The sequence below is a fragment of the Danio aesculapii genome, chromosome 16, assembly GCF_903798145.1.
Source record: "Danio aesculapii chromosome 16, fDanAes4.1, whole genome shotgun sequence".
NCBI classification, from domain to species: Eukaryota; Metazoa; Chordata; class Actinopteri; order Cypriniformes; family Danionidae; genus Danio; species Danio aesculapii.
In genome coordinates, this window is record NC_079450.1 from 18,731,213 (window position 1) to 18,747,042 (window position 15,830).

General features: G+C 38.6%; 1 protein-coding gene across 4 annotated transcripts in view; it reads right to left on the reverse strand.

The window, feature by feature from the left end:
- The window catches only part of pi4kb (phosphatidylinositol 4-kinase, catalytic, beta), a 33,827-nt gene that overhangs the window by 13,647 nt on the left and 4,350 nt on the right, over window positions 1–15,830 (reverse strand). For 2 of the 4 annotated variants that reach the window (XM_056474751.1, XM_056474750.1), the window contains exons 2-3: window positions 11,276–12,306; window positions 1,458–1,502 (exon numbers count right to left, since the gene is read on the reverse strand). In XM_056474751.1, the coding sequence (XP_056330726.1) occupies window positions 1,458–1,502; window positions 11,276–12,286 (1,056 nt within the window). In that variant the 5' untranslated portion in view covers window positions 12,287–12,306. The remainder of the gene's footprint in view (window positions 1–1,457; window positions 1,503–11,275; window positions 12,307–15,830) is intronic. The other 2 variants (XM_056474753.1, XM_056474752.1) reach the window with 1 other exon arrangement.

Sequence of the window (15,830 nt, forward strand, 5' to 3'; positions counted from 1 at the left end):
TTCAGTTGTTTGTGTTGTGACCAATTTGCTGTGCGTTTCTTCAGTTGTTTGTGTTGTGACCAATTTGCTGCGCGTTTCTTCAGTTGTTTGTGTTGTGACCAATTTGCTGCGCGTTTCTTCAGTTGTTTGTGTTGTGACACAACGCTGCGCGTTTCTTCAGTTGTTTGTGTTGTGACACAACGCTGCGCGTTTCTTCAGTTGTTTGTGTTGTGACCAATTTGCTGCGCGTTTCTTCAGTTGTTTGTGTTGTGACCAATTTGCTGCGCGTTTCTTCAGTTGTTTGTGTTGTGACCAATTTGCTGTGCGTTTCTTCAGTTGTTTGTGTTGTGACCAATTTGCTGCGCGTTTCTTCAGTTGTTTGTGTTGTGACCAATTTGCTGCGCGTTTCTTCAGTTGTTTGTGTTGTGACACAACGCTGCGCGTTTCTTCAGTTGTTTGTGTTGTGACACAACGCTGCGCGTTTCTTCAGTTGTTTGTGTTGTGACCAATTTGCTGCGCGTTTCTTCAGTTGTTTGTGTTGTGAGAATTTGCAACAGGTGTGCTGCCAAACTGATGAAGATCGTTTCCTAATTTGCTGGTGTTTTTTGTAATTGCATGTGTTTTCTTAAATTGCAGCCATTAAGCTCTCTCGGCCACCGTTAAAAAAAAAAAAAAAAAAAAAAAAAAGATTTTATTCCAAATTAAAACGGCATCTTGGATATCTTTTCTGCTGAAGATACTAAACACTTAAATACACAAACACTTTATAAATACCGTAGAAATGGTATAGCAGAATATTTTAGCGGTTGTTTTACCTTGACTTTTTAAAACTGCGGTAGACCTTGAAAACGGTTATCGTCAAATGCCTAGACCGGTTTAAGATTATTTAAGATCTACAGCACCATATTTTAGTGAATTTAAGACTTTTTAAGGCCTAAAATTTAGTTTTTTGAAATGTAAGATATTTAAAGACTTTAAGACCCCCCGGACACCCTGCAAGGAAAAAAAAATCTAACTGGTTTGGAACAAGTAAAGGATGAGTAAATGATGATGTGATTTTCATTTTTGGGTAAACTATCCCTTTAAGATGGCTCCCAAACATCACAATAATAAAAACTGTTTAAACATATTTTTAAACAAAAAGTTTGGCAAGACTTCAACCTTTTTTTACCACCCAAAATATCAAAAATACTGTTGAAAGTTTTCCCAGAAAGTTTTATTATGAACTACTCAAATTCTGCTAACATATTGATTTAGTTTCTCTAATATTATGAATGGAAATATGGGAACAAAATAAATTTAGTGACTTTTCATGTAAATTCCCAAATTTCTGCCCAGTTTGTGACACTGAATAGCATGATGGCAAACCTTGAAGGCACACATTTGAAGGAATCTGTGGAGTCAACCCCGCCTGCAAACAGACACAGCCATCATCCCACAACGCACAGAGGAGCGTTTTTAGACGGTGAGAGACTTACTGTACCAGCCTCGAGCTCGAGACTGTCGGAGCTGGAGCTCAGATCCTGGGAAAATGAGGAGGAGGAGGAGGGAGTGCAAGAGCAGGGGAGGGTGGAGGGGGTCAGAACAAGACAAAAACACAGCTCAAGGTTACACTCGTCCCATCTGTTTGAGCAGTAGGGCCTGGCCGTGACTACCCCGGCCTGAAAATTTTTCTGTGTCATGTTTATCTCTAGCTTTGGATGGTGACTTGACTAATCTCTGAGAGCCGCTCTGATCAAACCCATGTAAAGCATCACGACTGATGGTGAGGACAAGCTGAGGAGGGATTACAGGAGAGACACACACACACACACACACACACACACACACTTCCTACAAGGCCATGGCTCATAGCTGGATTTGTTTTATCATCTACACATTAACATAAATCAGGCATGATTTAAAGGACAGACCATAAAGCCTTATCAAAAGAGTGGATGAAACATTTATAGCATTAGCAATAGTCAAGAATTGTCAAGTGAACACTCCCCACGATCCTTGATCATATGAATTGCTAAACAAAAGAACTTGTTGATCAGTAGATGTTTAATGCTTAATGTACTGCAATGAAAAGCAGGAATTGCAAGCAATGGGTTTTCACAGGTGTGTCAATGCCAATGAAACAACGGTCACTAGTCATGGCTGGTTAGAACATGCCATGCCTGATTAAATAGAGCTACATGTGAAAACTTTCAGTAATATTAAGTAGGGCTGCACCATATATTGTTTCAGCATCATTCGCAATAGTCACATCGCAGGATATGCAATGTTGAGTCTGGATTATAATTTCCATGCGTTTCTGAGGCCTGTGACCGTATGAGGATTTGGCCTAAGAAATAAACTTAAATAATGGTTAGTTTTATGCACATTATTCATAAAATAAAGACTATGCAGTTTTATTTTAAATTTGTTTAATCACTAAAAGATCAGCATCTCAGCACACACTCAACATGAATTATTAATATTAATCCTTCGAATCACTGCATTCAAAACTAAAAATGCAAAAAAATCAAGAAAGAGATCGAGTCTTTTCTAGCAATGAAACATGAAGCTTTATGAGTGAATAACTGAATCATTTATTGAAAATGAGACTTAAAAGAATATGGGTTGTAGAAATTATAATGTTAGATTTATATATTTAGCGTTATCAGCAACAGTAATAGTTACAGTGAATATTTCACAGTACTGAATATTTTACCATTTATTTTTAGTCAGCTGATTGTTTCTTTATTTTATTGTTTATAAAATTACAGCTTTTAAGTTCAGTTTGTTAAAACCAAAAGTGTCTTGCAGTACTGTTTTTGTAATAAATGGAAAGCAAATTGGATGGTCCGAAAAAAATGGTCCGATCTGTGACTCAAAAACCATAACGTGATCCGAACTGTGAGATTTGTGATCCATTACACCACTAATATAAATATATATATATATATATATATATATATATATATATATATATATATATATATATATACATACACACACACACACATATACACACACACACACTCACAGTCTTAATGTTGTGCACTTTTCATTACTGCACTAACCTCCAGACTCCATTAATTAATCATGCATTCACTCACATGACACCGCCGTGTGTTTCCGCTCACTAACACACAGCAAGAATGAAGGGCCCACAAACATGAAATGAACTATTTTCTGTCACATACTAAAGCTATAAGCCACAAGTGTCTGTTCTCCAGTGGATAAATGTTGATGACAAGCACATTGTCAAAAAAGATCAAAACTTAACAACATTTCATATGTTCAAGTTTGGGGTTCATAAGATTAATTTTAAGAGTTTCAAATCCTCTTATTTCCTCAGTTTAAAAGCAAATTATTTATATAAATTGTGTTTGAAGAGGACTGTAAATATTGAAAATGGCATTTATAAAACGAGTGAAAGAAACAAAAAATGAATAGTATGGGAACTAAAAATCTGATGAGGCCAGCATGGACCTGTAATAGTTGAACCCTTGTATATGCTGCACTAGTGAGCAAATAAATCCACACTACATCAGCTGAGTACACCAAAAGTACAAGAGAGCACTGGAGCCAGATGAGTCCAAAAAACAGCTCCTCACTATCCTTCAACTACTAATAAGAGCAAGCCTCTCCAAAGCAGCCATCTGGAAAAGATACCAGAGCCAGATCTGCCAAACTTCCTCCCCCCTACGTTGTATGACTGGACACCTAACATGCTTGCCAGCTACCTGAAACTCAACAGATCTGCACTCATAATTACAAGCCTGCTTTCAGCACTAATAATAAGCATACTTTGCATTCAACTTTCATAGACCAAGCTCTACTCTCCAGGGCCATAAAACAGCTGTCGAACAGCTGAAGTTTTTCAGTTCTCAGGGAGTGTCAAACCTCGGTCTTGCTTCAATTTTATCTAGTATCAAGCAGCTGTCATGTTTATCTGTACCTCGTCCATGCAAACAGTCACTTTACACTTCAGTCTTGTTTACAAGATGTGGTCATGTGGACTGTGCAGCAAACTCTTGCATAGGACAGCACTACTTAGAAAATGTGAAAACAAACAGAAATGGACTTAATCCCTTGTTTCATTTAAAATAAAAATGATGGTTACAGTATGACACTTAAAAACAAAATAATATTAAATTGCTTGAGTATTTAGAAAATGTTAAGCTTATACATTTCTTATTTAAAATAACAATAAAACTTGATTGTTATTTGAGCAGTAAAGTTGTTCTTTTAAATTTTACTTGTTTTAGGCAATATATAACAACTTAAGTACAGTAAAAGAGTACACAACTTTATACAAAGTATATTCAGGGCTCGAAATTGCGACTGTTTTTGACTTAATGTGTTTTTGACTTATTACGTATCTATGCGGCCTCAAAATATATTTTGGAGCATTTGTGCGATTGCATAAATTGTTGCCGTGCGACCGGTTTTCACTGCAAAATGTTTACCACATGCACAGATTTAGGAGACATTCACACAGAATGCATCTTTGCACCTTGGCAAAGAGCATAGAATCACCAAGAGGTAACACTCTTTTGCTATTTGTGAAACAGCCACTAGATACCGCTAGTGTCACGCGGCAGCCATTTTGGAATGAAAATTCTAATAGGAAAACAGCATGGATAATTTACAATATGCAATAAATCTGTTAATATAAAACTAGTAATGGTCCTCATAATTTTTGTTAGATGCAACAAAAAAAGTTTTGAAGTTAGGAGCACTGGTGCTACTAAGCAAAAAGGTTATTTTCGAGCCCTGTATATAGTGAATAAAATCGCATTAAAAAGTTTTATATCTTGTATTTTATATTATAAAAAAATAAGTAATATAACATTTACAAACTGGTCGGTTGCATTGTAAATGGCTTACTGTAACCCAAATGTTTTTTTTTCTGTGTAGTGTTGGGCTGATAGACGATGCCATCGTCCATCGCAGATGGCCGATAGACACCGCGATGCTGAGCAGACACCGCGATCCTCCGTCCCGCCCCCGTCGCAAATCCGCTTGCGCACACTGAGGCTCCGTGTACACTTATATGTCTTAGCTTTAAAATGGCATTTTAGAACGAAAACGATCCACATCCATTCTGGCGGTTTACCTAGCATTTCTGAAAAGCCCTCCGTCCACTCTACCGCTAAAAACGCACATCACGTGACCACACACACACACACACAAACATGCGCTCGAGACAGCGGGTCAAGGCAGTCAGTGGGTCATTACACTGCTTCAATCTTTCGCTTTCACGCTTGTACTTAGTAATTTTAGCAGAAACCTCAGATACTGTTGGTTGGTTGCTGTTGGTTGTGCATCTTTTTTTACCAACCAAGTTTGTCGACGCCATTATAACAACACAGATCACTCAGCCTATTCATGCCAGAGTCCAGCAGAAAACATCACTGACAGGTGGCAATTTGTGGGTAACTTATATTTATTTATTTAGAAATTTGGTTATGGGTAAAACTAAGACCATGCGGGTCTGGTAGTTGAAACGGTAGGATACAAATAATTAATTCATTATGAATTAATTCATTATTCATAAATAATTAATTCACCGCCGCCTATGACGATGACGCCATCATGATGTTTAACATTAGACATCGCGCAACCCTATTTCTGTGTATTAGCTGAACTGGCACAATGGGGTGAAAGAGTTCAGTCCACATAGTCAAACAGGGGTCCAAATTCCACAAAAAGCTTCATGCTAAAAAAAAAGCTTTTAAAAGAAGTAGATGAGCATAACCTTTTTTTTAAAAAAAAAAAAAAGGAAAGAAAACCCAGCAGCCTGAAATATCTGCCTGATTAGGTTAAAAAAAAAACTGCAGTGTAAATAAATCACGGTGGAGGTGATTCTCAGAGCTGATTGTGTGGGATAAAAGATAAGGTTCAACACCCATTCCTCAAACAGAAGAGTGAGCAAGAGGTAGTGCTCAAAGGTCATCAGCAAGACTGCATTTTCCAGATATCATTTATATCATAAAGCTGTACTTTCTCACTTTGAACAGCCCAGAATGCATTAATGTTTGTTTGGGCTTAACACAAATTGCACCTCATATCCCAAGCTGGAAATGAAAACACCTTCGACTCTAAACAGAAAAAGTGTGTAAACGGTGTGGAGGAGATGTGGAGCAACACATTTCGTAATCGCTGATCTTTACAAGTGCAGCGTCTTGCTGCCACATGAATGGCCACATCACTGTTGCCATAGTAGCACAATCTGCGCCAAGATGACGTTGGGAGGAAGGAATGAAACTACACTGAAGGAACACAAATGAGGAAGGCGAGGGATTGTGGCACATGACTGAATGTCAGAAAGGAGGGTGTGAGTGTGACGAAGGTAAAATGAGGAAACCTCTAAAGTTACACATCACAATAGAACTTGAGCCATGCTAGGTTATTACAGTCTGCCCTAGAGGTTCACTGACAGAGCATAATGGTCAAAAAACACAAAAGCCAAAGGCCATGTCAATATTGGCTATAGTAAAAAAACTGGTTTCATCTATGCTTGTGAAAAAAGGTTACATAAACTGAAAGCTGTTACAATAAACTAACATAGATAGTATATAACCCAGATCAATTAAAGGGGTGGTCCAGAATGTCATTTTAAGGCTTGGTTGTGTTTATAAGATGTAAAGCAATGTATGCTCATGTTTCACTTGAAGGAAATCATGTTATTTTTTCATATATCTCACTTTGATTATATACAGCTACTTAGCTATAATGAAAACGACTGACATATTTCTTAGTTCCTCTGAAAGGCCCGCCCACAAGTGACTCTGATTAGTCATCTGTCATAATGTGCTGCGATTCGCGGATCGGCTCCACGTGACACCCCTACAGGCACGCGCTTTTCTGCTGTGTAAACAGTCAGACAACCTCCTGCCCGCTTTCTAAAATAAAATCTGACATGTGTCTGTAACGAGTGAAAATGGGGTGCGGCTCCTTTAAGAGACATCGCTATTGCGTGCGTCTATGTGTGTGTTTGAATGGGTGAACTTTCTGTAGAAGTGTGTAACATGTGCGCAGGACTTTCTTTTTCTCTGATGCTCGGATTAATTTATTTTCTGTAATATATCATGACACTGCTGACAGAAGAATAAAGCACAAGATGTGGGATGAGACCTGTGTGAGCCTTGATTTATTTTTCTGCTGCTACATGAGTTAACTCTCCTGTATTTTTTAACTCAACGCGTTACACGACGTGTTTCACATATATCCGGAACATGCAGGTGTAAGTAATATGAATCATCCACTTATCTTTTGCGACTTCATTATCTGAGATGTTAAACGCATGGAAAAGCTGCCTAAAGAGAATCAATGCAAAGTCGCGCACACACATAGAGAGAGGCTGGACGTGCCGGTAAAGTGTGTGTGTGTGTGTGTGTGTGTGTGTTCACAGCAGTTTGACTGATAAATATGAATTTGTAGCTAAATTGTTTGCGGTGCAAAACTGCATTTCCTGTTGTATACATCATTGCTACCGTTAACACTAGACACTGTACATGTCATGATCAATTTTAACAAATAAACCCTTACAGGTTGTAGTTCACAGCTTCTGCTTTGAGGAGATTTTAATCGAATCCAGCACTGAACTAGGAGAGATTCTGGAGCTGTGTTTTGTCAAATCATGCTTGCTATGTATTTTACAATTCTCTGGAACATAATTAAAATTAAACTGTAAGCACTTCTGTCTTTGTGTGGTGTCATTTGGAAGCCCAAATACAGAAACTGACGAAGCTCTGTGGAAACAGCAGCATTTGGACGCATTTTAGCTCCATCTCTGCTATAACATTACAGCGCCTCTGGCCACGGCCCTTAGCTGCGCAGTGTGTGTGTGCGGTAAAAGAACGTTTGTGATCAAACAAGGCCCGGAAGTATTTTTTGTAGTCCCCAAAATTCGTTCATTGTAGGCTTTGCTAAGCTAACTCTGTAAAAACCAAGGTGTCCCTTTGCATTAACTTTGAGCTTTTTACATTTAGAGATGTTGTTTATGTTCACACAGCTACATTACAGATCAGCTAAAGTTTAAAATATAATATCGTAGTGGACCACCCCTTTAAAAGGTTGCTTTGATATTAATAGCATTTAGTATTAGTTTTACTGACATGGACAACCTCAAATTAATTCCTTTATCTACATATTAGCATAAAGCTGTCATCTCTTTTGATTTAAAACCATAAAGCTTTATCACAAAATAGATAGGGTGTATTGCTGTGTACTGCTAAACTGTAATTACTCTCCTCTCCCCTTTACTACAACAATTAGCCAACTAATAAGGTGAAAAAAGATAAATGATGATAAAGAAGGGTGAAAGAAAAAAAAAAAACATACTATACTATTACTAAAACTATTTTTGTATTTATGTATTCACACCAGGCTATCCGAACCATGCCCAGGTACGTTTGACGACCATTTCCTGGTTAGTTTGACAAGTGTGAGTGCTCTGAATCGGGCCCAGGCGCAGTTCAGTTGGCTGGCCCTGGCCCAGTTAGAAGAGATGTGCCAGAGCACAGTTCGGTTGGGTTTTGGCATGGTACGCTTGTAGTGTGAGTGCAAAGCATGCCTGAGCCTGAACTGAAGTCGAAACGTCACTTTTATCTGACTGTTTCATATTGATTTATTAATCATTCTTACTTTTCAATGAATGTGAACTGTCATAGTTTATTAAAGATACAAACTCCCCCACTGCACGTCTGCTGATACTCTCAGAAAACCTCCTAATATGTGCAGCATAATGATTTTATGAAAGTTTATGAGCATCAAAAGTGGTGGATCTGTTCCCGCAAAAGATTTGACTGTTTTTGTGAATGAGTGTGTATGGATGTTTCCCAGAGATGGGTTGCGGCTGGAAGGGCATCCGCTGCGTAAAACATATGGTGGATAAGTTGGCGGTTCATTTTGTTGTGGCGACCCCACATTAATAAAGGGACTAAGCCGAAAAGAAAATTAATGAATGAATATAACTGAAACTCCATTGTAAGGAGAGAGAGCGCTTCTCTTCTGTTAAACTGAACAGTCGCATCGTCAATAACTAGAGGTTACATCACACCCGCCCACCCAACCGAGTGACAAGCACAACCATCATAACCTCATGAAACAACTTTCACCCCGACAAGAAATCTCGTTGTAATTTAATCTCGTAAGATCTCGTCATACGAGATCTTGTGACACCCCGAATATACATACATTTGAGTCCTGATCGGAATGTAACGTCTGATTCCGATCGAGTCTGAAACTGCGTGATTGGGCCCGATTTCCGATAACGTGATCGAATCTGGACATCCTTAGTAAAACTTTTTTTTTTTACCATTCAAAATTCACCTTTTAAAATGCTTAATGTGTGTTCATTTAAGTAAATCAAGAGTACTTTAATTCTTAAATCTACCTGTCTACCTAAGCAAAAAATCGTTGTAATATACTCAGCAAATGCAACAATTAATCTGCTGTCAGACACCAGGAAACACCCATCATAAAATAATAATCAATGCACACGGTACTAACAGAATGTGATTTGTCTACTGCATTGACCTCAGATCTAATCCTAGACCTGTGATTCGCAACGGGCCACTTGTTAACAGCATGAGAGGTGATTTGTTAATGGCATGGCATTTAGCCCTGAGGACTGTTATCATGACTGTGCAAATGAACACAAAGAGAGAGCATGGAAACAGTCTTAACAGAAGAAGTGTCATCATTTTTCTGGGAATCAGCTAGCAGCAGTTAATTATTTTCAGAGAGCTAAAACAGAAATCTAGTCATCCCACTTGCTGGAAATAAGCACAGTCAGTAGCAGGAATATTTGGATCAAAATTACCATTACATACATTTTCATTCTCAATTCTTTGTTCATTTATTACACAACAAACAAATGTTTATGTGAATAATCGCTAAGAGTCATGTTTTGAAACATTTTTGCATGCATTTAAACATTTACATGTGCATGTTCTGTTTCATCTCTGAGGCTGAGAGAAGTTCTCTTTCTGCTTTAAAACCCTGAATAATGAATTCCCTTGATGCAAAAGCAAAATTGCAAGATTGTTTTGGACAAATGTGAACTAATATAGCAATAATCTGAAAATCATGTTTTTAAATAATTATTGGAAGTCAAAAGCAAAATATAATTGCTCAGCCCTACTTTGAAAGGTGGTAAAAACCATTTATGGAGTATTTCTGACTCCCCCAAGCCACACACCTACTATGTAGATATCAGAGAACAGTTTAACTTATTGAATCAATGCAGTATATGGCACCGTTATCATCCAGAAACTACCAATATGTTTAAAATAGTAGCATGAATGTTTCTTTTGCAGAGCTTGCCAATGCCACATCATGTGAAACATTAGCCCCTTTCACAGAGACACCGGTAAATGTCCGGCAAATTACCAGAAAAACTAGTTCAAAAAAGCGCTGGCACGGACGTTCCGGAAATTTTTCCAGAAAAGACCATTCACACTTCCATTCCAAAATACGGGTAAATACTGACATTAACTAGAAATTACCTCTAAATGGCTGTGCTTGTATTTGTAAACATGGAAGGGGTCAGAGACATCCAATGACAGAAGCACGAACTGCAGCTAAATGTTTACACATTTGACGACATTACAAATTATGTAGATGGGTAAGTATTGTGAGCACCTTTAATGAAAACATATGGAGGAACACTTTCGCATGTCGAGATGTACACATATGTGTGTGCTGGCGCTCACCGGCTGCGTCATGTGCACACGCGTCAGGCAACTGAAGTAGAGCTTGAAGGTAAACAAACAGCGGTTTATCATAAGCATTTTATCGATAATTTTTTACACCGTTTGCATTAAGGAACATAGAAACGTTATCGGACTAACAACTAGCAGCTAAATGTGTCTGGAAAAATATTTAAAGGCTTTAATTTTCATAAACAGCACGGATGTGAATGCGTCTGAATGCCCTGATTGGCTGGAGTAGACGTCTCACGTCAGCACGTTCTAATCGTGAACGCGCTCTTTCTGCCAATTTTCCTTCTGCGTTCACACAGCACAGCATTCTGGCAAATTACCGGTAATGTTACAACTTGTCTTTCCGGAAAATTGCCAGAAGGAATTTACCAGTAATTTTCCATAAGGGTCTGTACGTGAGAAAGGGGCTATTGACACACTTTTTCCAGCACAGCCACAGAAACAACACAAATCGGAGCCATTTGCCTTCCTCATTTGCATGAAACAGCTGAGAAACCACATCAGTGGGAGGTGGAAGTGACAGCCAGACACACTGATCAGCTACAACAACCAACTAGGTAAAGGCATATGTGACACTGCAAGCATCTCACCTCATCCTGACTGGTCTCTACTTTGGGGTTGCTGGCGGTTCTCTTCAGGTTGCTGCTGAGGCTGATGCTGACGGTGGCGTCAGATTTGGAACGTTGGTGAGTGCGTTTGGAGGGCGAGAGGCTGTGTTCGCTCATGCCCGGACCGTGATGGAGGGGCGGGGGGTAGGGAGGGGGAGGCTGCGGCACCTCCCTGCGGATGCGCTGGCTGGAGGGCTTGAGCTCGTCTGACAGGATGAGTTTGCGCAGTTTGGTGCCACGCGAGTGACGCTGCGTAGAGATGTGCATGTCAGAAGAGTAGGCCCCCAACAGCCAGGCGCACTGCAGGGAGAAATTGATGCTCTGCCGGCAGCGGTACACCACGTAGGGCTTAATGGCATCACCCACGTCCTCATCCATGTGGATGTACATGTTGAGCAGTTGGGGCAAGTAAAAGTCCACGTCTTCATTCCTAAAACTAAAGAGGCGATTACCGATGTAGGCTTGCACACCGGGCTCCTTGGAATTGTACAGATAGGAGATAGCCATGGAGATGTCAAACAGCTTGGACTCGAAGAGCCGCAGGAGCCAGGATTGCTTAGAGGAGTTGTTCTTCTGACGACGACGCACGCTCTTTATGGGCTCCACTTCCTCCTCGCTGATCTTGGGAGGTTGTCCTCCATCGTTGGCCTCGGGGTGAGCTGTGCCATTCACCATAATGGGCTCTGAGCTGGCTGAAGATACTTCTCCATCGCCCTTTAGGAACTTCACTTTTTGCAGAACTTCCTGGCAGGCTTTCTTGGCCACCTCAGTGTCGATGACTAGGCTGAGTTCACCCAATCCTTCGGATATGACATCCAGAGGAGGGCTGGAGGCGGGCAAGCCTTCGCTTGTGCTCGGGCTGGAGCTGGTGAGGGGATGTGGGCCAGAGGAGGGCGATGAGGGGAGGGACAGCGAGGAGGTGGTGGAGGTGGAGGGGCTCTTCTGTAGCTCCTCAAGATGGGTGGGAGAAAGCTCCAGCTCTGTGTCACCCATGGCCACACACTCTCAGGCCCCTGAGAAATGAACAACAAAAAAGTGATTAACAAGCTTGATGAAGCAGAAAATCTTTATAAAAACATCACAACGGCATCTAGAATGCATTTAAACTGCTGTAATGTCACATTTATGAGTGAACAGAAAAATTGGCAGGACAGACTTGATTTTACCCAATAAGATTTTGCTGTTCAAATGTTCCTACTATTTATTTTCCCAGTTTGAATCTATTCCTTAATTATATCAGATGAAAAGTGATTTCAGGGGTGAAAAAGAATATCACCGATAGTAATGTCTACAAGATTGGAAATTATTTTTTTCTCAGAGGGTTTACAGCAAAAAACTTAAATATAATAAAGTTACAGTAAAGAGCTTTATAAATTACAATAGTACAATTCTCTATACATACATATACATTACAACATGCTATTCTTTTAATCAAATAAATACAGTTTATTAGGCCCTGTTTACACTAATACATTTTTGTTTTAAAATGCATAAGTTTTGCGGTTACGTCTTCTGTCCACAGTACCTCGGAGTTTGAGCACTGAAAACACTAAAGAGGCCGTTGGCTCCATTTCATTGTGGATGGGGGAAAACGGAGACATCTGAAAACTGAGGCGTGGCTGCAGACATTCAACTATCTGATAGGGGCTTTTACTCAATATTAAGAACACAAAGTTCAGTCTTGCACCCTTTCCTTAAGTTCAGACCTCACAAGTTTGATATGGAAAACAAACTCTTGAAGACACGTCGAGTAAAAACAGTGTACTGTATAACGTCATTCACATCACCCTGGCTACATTGTTTCACTATCTCAACAATAATATAAAAACATGATATAAAGGAACTGCCTCTTTTCATTTTGATATTAACAACTTAACAGAGACCAAAAATGTTGAAGCATCATGTTTAAGCTTCACTATTTACATATTTATAACAAAACGGAGCCTATAACATAACTGCTTCCCTTATTTTCTGTGAAAAATATGAAACACACCCTGCCTCCTTAGCTGAATATCAGTTTCAATAATCAATAATGGAAAATATAAAAGTATAACGTACTATAAGTATATACAATATAGGAAACGCAAGCAATAAATCAAATATGCAGAATCAGTGTACATGGTTACATAAATTAATATATTAATTTATCTTTACGCTCAGCCAAAACGCGTTACCTAAAAAAAAGTAATAGATTCAAAAGACTATTAGATAGAGACAAGATGAATTAAATAACACGTTTCACTATAGTGAGATGAAATGCAGCGGAAGATCCTTGATGAACTGTCCGACGTGTGGCCATGAATCCTTTTCATTCTAAAACCCCATTTTAAAACGAAAACATATTTTGTATACGGGGCCTTGGAGACTAAGGTTTATATCAAATGCGATTTAAAATATTTACAATAGTGTACATTGACACCTTTTTTTTTTATAGAAATACTGATAAATAAATTCTGCACTATAGAAAGATATACAATTATTAATACAGTAAACAGGGATAGCCCCATGTCTAGTTGGCTTTTCATTTCCAACTTGAATATGAAAGTTAAAAAAATATATAGAGAACAAAAACTTCCACAATGTACTGTTGCTAAAACTGAAGTTTTGACCACTGTGACCACAAATCTAGTAAATGGCAATTCAAATTCACAATAACTCAGAGGAACAGGCTTTACTAAGAGTCACTTCCTCAGGGTCACGCTGTTCCACTGATCCACAGCTACGCAGGACAGTGCCATAATCCTCCTCCAGCAGATTACCTCACCATTACCAGCAGGCCAATGTCAGATAAAGTAAAGCATCAGTCTCAGATTCTGCAAAGCTGTTACATTATAAAACCTATTGTGCATTAAAGGGATAAAATTTGCAGTTAATACAACTACCCTAAGGCCATCCAAAATGTAGGTGATTCCTTTCTTCAATAAACATTTAATAGATTTTTCAATAGTTTGAAAAGATATTTGCTGAAACCATACAGCTTATGCCTCATTTCCACTAAGCAGTACACTGAAAAAATATATATTGTTGCAAACAATTTATATGGGCTGAATTTAAACAAACAAAATAAATTTAGTACTGTTCAACTTAATTGTTATTTAAATGAAGCCCAAATAAACTGTTTGCAACCACTTACCTTAAAACAAAAATTGTGTAAATCAATGAATCATTTTTTCAGTGTATGGTTCAGTACAGTGCGATTCATGCTTGCTTTTCCACTGTCAATAATACCCTTATTTGGTAGGTGTGGTGTATGGCAGAAAGTTGTGACCGACGTCATTCTCACTCAAAGAAGCAACCTCTCACATATCATGTCTTTTGCGCACTCGAGTTCATCATTTCAAAAGTAGACATGCATCAAGCACGCACAAATAAACTGTGCCCCTCACGCTTTACACACATTTTTAGATGTGACATACAAAAGACCTCATAAATAAAATGGAGGACATACAGCAGATCCTTTTCATGCTTTTGGCATGTGGCTATTTGTCACGAGAAGATGATGAGCTTTGTTTGATTTCCGGTTGACCATGGTTCATTGCTGGACTGGTTTTGTTGTTCGTCTGCATGACAATTCTCTGTAAACCAATCAATGTTGCGGAGTGAGACTAGCTCCACCCTATAGTAGGGCTGCATGACATTGGAAAAATCAGACATTGCAATATTTTGTTTTCTGCAATATATATTGCGATATGAATACAATTTCACCCGATATCTTGTATAGCTCTATTTGGGGGGGGGGGGGGGGGGGGGGGGGGGGGGGGCATTAATTTAGATTGATTGGGCTGATTTTGTAAGGATGTGAATCATGCATAAAAAACAAGCCAAAGCAAGGCAATTTACATAGCACATTTCATACACAATTGTAATTAAAAGTGCTTTACATAAACAGGAATAAAAAATAATTATAAAAAAATATAAACAACGAAGAATAAAAACAGATAAAAATGTGCTAAAACTGTTTATTAAAATGTGTTAAACAAATTGCAAGCAAGAATAATTACAATAGAGCAAAGTAAAATGTGTTTTAGGGTTTTCCCTGAGAGTCAAACAGTTTTCAGGTACAGAAATTGAATAATAAATGAAAATAAAACTGTACAGTCTTCACTGTATTAATAATTCAATACTTTTATTCTTTATTAAAAGTTAAAAATACGTATGTAGGGATTCTCTAATTGATCGGCATCGACTGATAATCACATTTCACGACTTAATCGGTACTCATTGATGTGGCCGATCTCATCAACCAATCGCATGTGTCTGTTTACGAGATTATAACAAACTCGGAGGAAGATGCTCGTGTGAGCCTGAGTTATGCATCAGCAGTGCTACAACACACAAGCAATGTTTCCAAATTGCATTGTTAGTCATGTTTCTCACCATTTTTTATCCGTTTCATCTATTTTTTTATAAAGCTGCTTCTAAACATTACATGTATGCAACATCCTTAATTTGTTATCTTAGGTAAGGTGAGATCTCATACATATAAGGTAATTGTGCTTCTGCAATGGCTAAGTTATGTAAAGCTTGAAGAATCAGA